At 39.5% G+C, this 7,558-nt stretch overlaps 1 protein-coding gene across 1 annotated transcript; it reads right to left on the reverse strand.

Annotated features, from left to right (window-relative positions):
* Positions 1 to 4,374: 4,374 nt before the first annotated feature.
* On the reverse strand, positions 4,375 to 6,150 carry LOC114275242 (uncharacterized). The gene is made up of 2 exons (XM_028217251.2): positions 6,081 to 6,150; positions 4,375 to 5,024 (listed from the first exon to the last, which is right to left on the reverse strand). The coding sequence occupies exons 1-2, from the start codon at positions 6,148 to 6,150 to the stop codon at positions 4,375 to 4,377; spliced, it is 720 nt and encodes a 239-aa protein (XP_028073052.2).
* Between the last annotated feature and the right edge of the window lie 1,408 nt (positions 6,151 to 7,558).

Here is a 7,558-nt window from a genome sequence, read left to right on the forward strand (position 1 = left end):
CGACCTAAACCTGCTCCTATAGGTTTAGCATCGTAACCGGCCAGTAATCCTGGGATTACCGAAGGCCTCTGGGACAAATTAACATAATATTAGGGGCTAACAGAAGCAAATAACAAATATACAACATCCATTCAGCTATGCAGACTTATAAGACAGAAAAATTTTAAACTTTTTACATATATATATACACATCATCATTACGTCATTATATATATATATATATATATATAAATTAGACAAAAAGGGACTTAGCCCTATTTACAAAATACACAAGACTTGGTTAACCAAACGAGAAAACAAAACTTAAACTTTAAATCACATAGCCATAGTCATTTGACATATCCGGAACCTCCACGGGAGGCACATAGGTTGGCTGACAAAAAAAGATTCTAGGCAAATATCTCTAAGCCTGGTCACGCGCCTGATCACTTATATACACAAATAATACAATGAGCTAGAGCCTAGTGAATAATAACAGAGTAAAGGGTTTTAATGAATGATGTCCATATCAAATTTAGAAATCATAATTCAGATTCATATTCATATTCTTGTTCAAATCAAATATAGAAATCAGAGTTCATGCTTAATCATACGTGGTACATCCATTAGCGCTAACAGAATAGATACAAAACAAATGTAGAACATATGGTGGTTATGAATAACCAGTTCCATAAAGGAACCTCTGGATTCGGGTAATAGAGAATAAACATGCTGAGCTCCATAATGGAGCCTCCGGTACGGGTAACGGATGGTAGACATAATAAGTTCCATAATGGAACCTCCGATACCAGGTAACGGAGAATATACATGCTGAGCTCCATGATGGAGCCTCCGGTACAGGTAACAGATGACAGACATAATAAGTCCCATAATGGGACCTCCGATATCGAGTAACAGCTAACAGATATCACATGTTGCTAAGGATGCCACGAATACATGTCATAAATGGGACAATCATTCATTGTACAGAACATATCATTTCAGAAAACAGATATGAATTTATCATACAGAAAATAAATAAAGTTGAACATAACTTTACTAAGTTATTACTCACAGATAGTAGTAGAAGCAGATCAGACAGATCAAGCAGACAATAGCGCGTGACCTACATAAACACATAACATATACACATTGAAGCACAATATTACTCCCTTGATCAAACTTGACTTTCTTGTTTTCTGTCTAAATAATTTGAAGGCCCATTACGTTTATTCTTTCTTTAGTCAAATGAATCGAGTTCTCATTTCACAAATCCCTTTTATTACTAAATCATTCTTTTCTGAATAAACCAATTCCTCACTTAGCTTCTTAATCAAGTATCACTAAGTTAATGACTTATTCTTTAATCAACTAATTTATGTTGATTGGTAGCTTATTAATCTTTATTGAGTCATAAATCATGTCTAGAATGCTTTAGGAAGAGATGAGAATAAAAATATGAACTAAATGCAACTTTCCAAAATATGCTGAGAATAGTTGTTCGCTCGAGCGAGCCTTTAGTCGCTCGAGCGGTCTGTAAAAGACTATAAAAAGTACTGGAAGCCTTCAATTTGCGCTCGAGCGGTAATTAGTCTGCTCGGGCGGTCTGTAAAATTCCAGAATTTTGAACTTCTCAAAAATGGCTTCCAAACGCATTTTCAATTCTTTTTAAATCCATACATATCTTGATCAAAACCATGAAAATGCCTTAGAAAATATAAACACTTATTTATTCATAAATTATTTGCTCAAAATCTTGAAACATAAAATTAATTTATTTAAATCAAAACCTTACTTAATTTCAAAATCAAAACCCATGAACTCATAGTTTTCTAAACTTTTTTTTCAAAATCAAATGTACTATTAGAATATCAAAATTTGTAGAATTTGTTCATGCATGTAGGAACTAGACTCAAACTCATGTAAGATATTCAAAAGCAAATCCAAAATAATTAGCTTCCATAATCATGAACATGCATGTAACTCATTTTATGTTCAAAACCCAATTTCTTCCTAATTCCATGAATTTAATCCCAAATCCTTCTCAATCTCAAGAAATCTATGATGCATGTAAATTTACAATACCCATGATAAAGGTTCAAGCGCTAATTTTTAACATAATTTTCAAACACTTCTAAAATCCAATTAAACTTGAATATATACAATTCAACCTATCAATTTCATGATTCTACTTTTAATTTGGGCAAAATCATTAATTATCATTATGAATCAACTTAGGGTTTTCAAGAAAAATCAAGACTTCCAAAAAAAATTAAAACTTCTCACACCACTTCTTTTTATTCCAATTTTCCCATTGATTATACACCCAAGGTTCATAATCCATAATCTTATCCCAACAATTGAATCCTAACACTTCAAACCCTAAACCTTCAATTTCCATGATATAACACTATATGCTCAAAAATGTAGATTTTGCATTTATATAATCAAAATACCACAAATCTATTTATTAATGCAAGTATTGAAGAAGAACTAGGACCCCTGCCTCAAGAATCAAACAAGAGAGCAAAGCTTTGAGAAAAATCCTTTGAAAATTCGAATTCTAATCGGTTGAAAATGTTGAGCTTCAAGCCTTCTTCACTTTTTGGTAAGAGATCTTGGGCAATTCTTAGGGAAATGAAAGGTATTTGAGGTCAAAACCTAGGGTTTTCGGACCTAGGGTGAGAGGGAGGAAGAGAGGAGATGAAAATGTGAAGAATGATCTAGAAAAATGCCTTTAAACTTGCTGAATTCGCGCAGTCCGCTCGAGTGTCGCTTTTCCGCTCGAGCGTTCCTGCTTCTAGCAGAGTTTCCAAAACTTCAAACGGGTATAACTGTCTCATCCGGACTCCGTTCTAGGTCATTCTTGTGTCCAAATTGAAGCCCTAGAAATAAAATTTCTAATGGATCTAGCCTCACACCCAAATTCAAAGTGTGGAAAAAGAAAAGGGCAAAAGAATGACGGCTGTTCATAGAAAAATTTATCCGAATTAAATTCTTGGTTCACTCCTACTTTACCATTATGTTACCACTTCGATCAATGTCCCAAAATAAAACAAAGAGGTTCCGAATATTAAATTGAACTTATTATCATCATCAATTTTTGGTTTCTTAAATCATTTAAGCCTTCAATTTCTGATCAGACTCAAAATTTCGTCATTAAATTACATATTCGAATTAGGCACCACATAAATGAATTTAATTCGTAATAATCTAAATTCCCAATCCTCTTAACTTAATTAACTCCAATTCAGACCCAATTAATCAAATCTCAATTTTATAAATCTGAATTGAATATTTAATTAAACTCTCATATGGTTTGATACTCAAAATTTAAATAATTCAATTCACTATTTGCACTTTCTTGAGCTATTTAGACTTTCAATTTCTAATTCTAAAATAAATCCTCAACACAATCACATACGAATCAGTTTCCATAATTTTCATAGATCTCAGATTAAATTAGAATAATTGACACTTAAAATCCAAATCTCCTTAATTAATTAAGTGTTAATCATTATACGTGATGGGGTCGTTACAAAGATCCACTAGCTAGTCTATTCTGGGCAGAAGAAAGCTGTCTTTAGGGCAAGCTCGGTTGATCGTCTCGTAATCAATGTAAACTGGCTACTTCCCATTCTTCATAGGTACTAGGACTGTGTTCGAAACCCATCGAGGGTAGTGCATTTCCTGGATTGCCCTAGCTTTTAGCAGGTTCTTGACTTCCTCCGTGACTACCTCGGTGTGATGAAGGGCTAATCTCCTCGTTCTTTGAATGACAAGATGAACATCTGGGAAGACATTGAGTTGGTGGCAAATAAAGCTTGGATCAATGCCAGGCATGTCGTATGGCGTCCATGCAATGACCTCGATATTCGCCACCAAGAACTCCACTATCTTGGTCCTTTCTTAGGCAGTCAGGCTAGATCCCAGCAAAAAAAACTTGTCAGGATTCTCTGTTTCGATCTGCACCTCCACCAACTCTTCAATAGCCTTTTCCTCGGCCCTAGTGCCTACATTATCCAAGACACTTTGGTCTTCTAGACCTTCGATCATTTGCACGAAGCCTTTGGATGCTCGACTCCCATTCACTGCCATGAAACACTGCTTCGCCATGACTTGATCTCCCCAAATCTCCTCAACTTCCCTCATAGCCGAGGGGAACCTCATAACTTGGTGGTAGGTCGATGCCACCGCCTGCATGGCGTGAAGCCATTCCCTACCAAGGATCAGATTGTATGTGGACGGCACCTTCAACACCCAAAACTCTACATGCTTGACCACGAATCCGGCTTTGACTGGTAGGATTATCTTTCCCATTGGCCACTCCGGTTGTGAGTTAAAACCAACCAGTAGCGAAGTTACCGGAGCCAAGTCTGTATCTCAGAGTTTGAGTTACTTGAAGGCGTCGTAGTATATGATCTCGACCGAGCTGCCTTGGTCGATTAAGATGCACTTAACATCGAAGTCCCTGACGCGAAGGGTGACCACCAGGGCATCATTGTGTGGCGTTTGAATGCGGTCAAGATCCCTACTTGAGAAGCTAATCACATTTTTCTCCTCGATCTTGCCTCTCTTGATCGCGGGCTGTACTGACAAAACTTCCCTTATATGTTCCGCTTTTTTTGTCATCCCACTTAGCTCACATACTTGGGTCGGCTCTACTATACCGTGGATCACATTAACCACTCCTTGGAGGGGTACCTCAAGGTCGTCCAAACCACTTGGCTCAACCAGTGCGTGGTGCGCGGCCCTGACGCCCCAATCGATGTAACGGTCCAAGTGACCAGCGGTGACTAACTCCTCTAAGTGTTGCTTCAGGGGCAAGCAGTACTCTTTTTGGTGCCTTTGTTTCCTATGAAATGTGCAGTAGTACCGCAGATTGAAACCCTTTTGCGCATTGCCAAGCTTAGAGGGAAACTGGACGTCAACCTCGTCACGGATTTCGCTAAGTATACGGTAGATTGGGATCTTAAAAACTATAGTGATGCCCGTCCGAGTGTTCAACTTTCTGTTTGCATCTGCTGCATCATCACGGGGATAATCTGCTCAGTCATTGTAGCAACCTTTACCCCGATTTCTATGATTCGAACCATGGTCAAATTCCCTTGCGCAGTCACTTGGACGGTTTATCTCCTGTCCGACCGTGTGTACTTTTCTAGCCACCCTTTTGTCCATTGCCACCGGATTTGTCTTCGCGGTAGATGCAGTCGCATCATCCTTTACTTGGATGTACTCGTTGATGCGCTGTATCAACAGCTCCATAGAAGTCGGCTGGTTCATCATGAGCGAGTCCCTTAGTCTATGTCTGACCGGGAGACCGCGCTTATATTGGGTGATTTCCAGGTTAGTCGGGCAATCAAGGATTTCGTTGAAGGTTTCTCAATATCTGGCGTTGTATACTTTGAGGGAGTTGCCTGACTCCATCTTAACACTTAGGAGGTGGTTAACTTCCTTTGGCGTTTTAGTGTTGGTTTTGAATCGAGTCACGAACGCTTCCGCCAACTATTGCCACCTTTCGATGCTTTCTTCCGGAAGCCTCTCAAACCACTTCAAGCCCAACTCGTCCAAACTCGATGGGAAACTAAGGCACATGAGAGCATCATTATGCCTGTATCTAACCATAACCTGCTAGAAGTGGCTCACGTGCATCTACAGATCGGTCTTTCTATTATAAAGTGTAAATTTGGGCTAGTGAAAGCCTGCTGGGAGCGATGTGGTCTCTATCTCAAGGGAGAAGGGGGTGGCGCACAGCCTTGCCAAATCTTTGTCCAAAGAGACATGCACGACTGAACGAGGCGGCGGCATTGCTACTTCTTCACTAGCGCGACCACCGTAGGATAGCCGTTGAAGCGCCGACACCCTTTGAGTTTCCCGTCGGCGCGCTCGTTCCTTCAAGACGTCCCTCAAGTCCTCCGAATAAGCGGAGTAGGAATACCTCGATGTTGTCGGTGGACGTGAGGGATGGTAACTACTATCTTGCGCGCAAGACTTCTTTGCAGGCGGGTCTGAGTCTCTAATCCTATAGTGTTTGGTGATAGAAAGAGAGGGCGTGTGCAACTGGTTTTGGCTTCCTGAGCGGCGAGGTTAGGTGCGCTCACTGTGGTCACCCACTCTAACAACACCTTTTCCTTTGACTAACCGTTTGAGAGCTTCCATCTCTGCCGCCATTCTCTGGATGACGGCGTCTTGGTTCCTCAACTTGTGCTCTAGGCGTTGAGCGTGCAACTCTCTTCGTCGCCAGTGTCCGTCTGGACTTCACAAGTGACCAATGCTCCTGGCACGCTTATCTCACGCATCTCTGGGAATGACCAATATATGTATATTGTTTTCCTGCAATATAAGTATGAGTGTAAATATATAAACAAAAAAAACTATACAACAAAAATTATGGGCATATATTAAATATTATAATTTTAAAATAAAATATCTATTAAAACAAAATTTAATTTAAAAAATGTAGCTGTATAATTTTATAATAAAAATTTCTACAAGTATAATATTTGGTTTTGTTACACTTTTTTTTATTAAACAGTAAAAAAAAAATGAAACTATGTGTGGCTGGAATTTGAGAGAGAGATGGTGTAGACGTCCCCGAACGCCCCGGGAGGGTGAGTCCCGTTCTGTTCATTTTGGGGTTACTACAGCTCGAACTCTCAAATCGTCACGGTTCTTAATCTGAACCAAAGAGTCCAAATCTGGCAAATCGTTTTGAGAAACAGATTTTTTGAAAAGAAGTGCCAAACATGGACTGCTTTGCCAGATACAGAGTCGCCACCTAAATATTTTTTATGGGGGAATTTAGGAAACCCTGACTCGGTGCCGAAGGCCACATGTCCGTCATCACCAGAGTTGCCTCGGCTCGGGAGCTAGGGTACGATTGGGGAAGGTCAGCTATGAGCACCCCCTCTCGCCCGATGCGAAGATCGACCTCTACTAACCGTGATATCCGTTTTTGAAAACGTTATGTGTTCTTATTCCATTTATTAGCCTAGAATTACTACGTTATGCGCACAGTAAACAAGTATAGACTAGATTGCCTAATTTGGAAACAAGCATTGCAAATCCGTTTGTTTTGGAAAAGTGTTTTGGAATTTGCTACTCGCAAGTAGGCTAAAATACGGATTTCAACGAGTTTTTCCAACTCAAACAATCCAACCTTCACCCACAGGCATTCAAACAGTTTATAACACATAAGCATCTAGCCACATGGTAAGCATGCTATCATGTTAACATTCACACGCATGCGAGATGCTAAAGCATAAATACTTACATCGTACTCCGTGCCAAAACAATAAACTAGTTAGCAAACATGCGTGATCCTAGTTCATGTTAAGTTGACTAATGCAACACATGCATGATGCAATTAGATAGGCTCGGCTAACCTAAGCATGGCATGTGAAATGCAACCAATTGATGCACGTATTCAATTTGGAATTGAAATACAAATGCAGTTAGCGTGATGTACCGAGCCCGGTGCATGCGAAACGAATGTATGGATGCACGCATGCGTAGCATAAGGTATGCTAATCTAAACATGCCCTAATCTACCATCATAAGCAGGTAAATAAAAGGGAAG

The sequence above is a fragment of the Camellia sinensis genome, chromosome 8, assembly GCF_055761805.1.
Source record: "Camellia sinensis isolate YWXY chromosome 8, ASM5576180v1, whole genome shotgun sequence".
Classification (NCBI taxonomy): domain Eukaryota; kingdom Viridiplantae; phylum Streptophyta; class Magnoliopsida; order Ericales; family Theaceae; genus Camellia; species Camellia sinensis.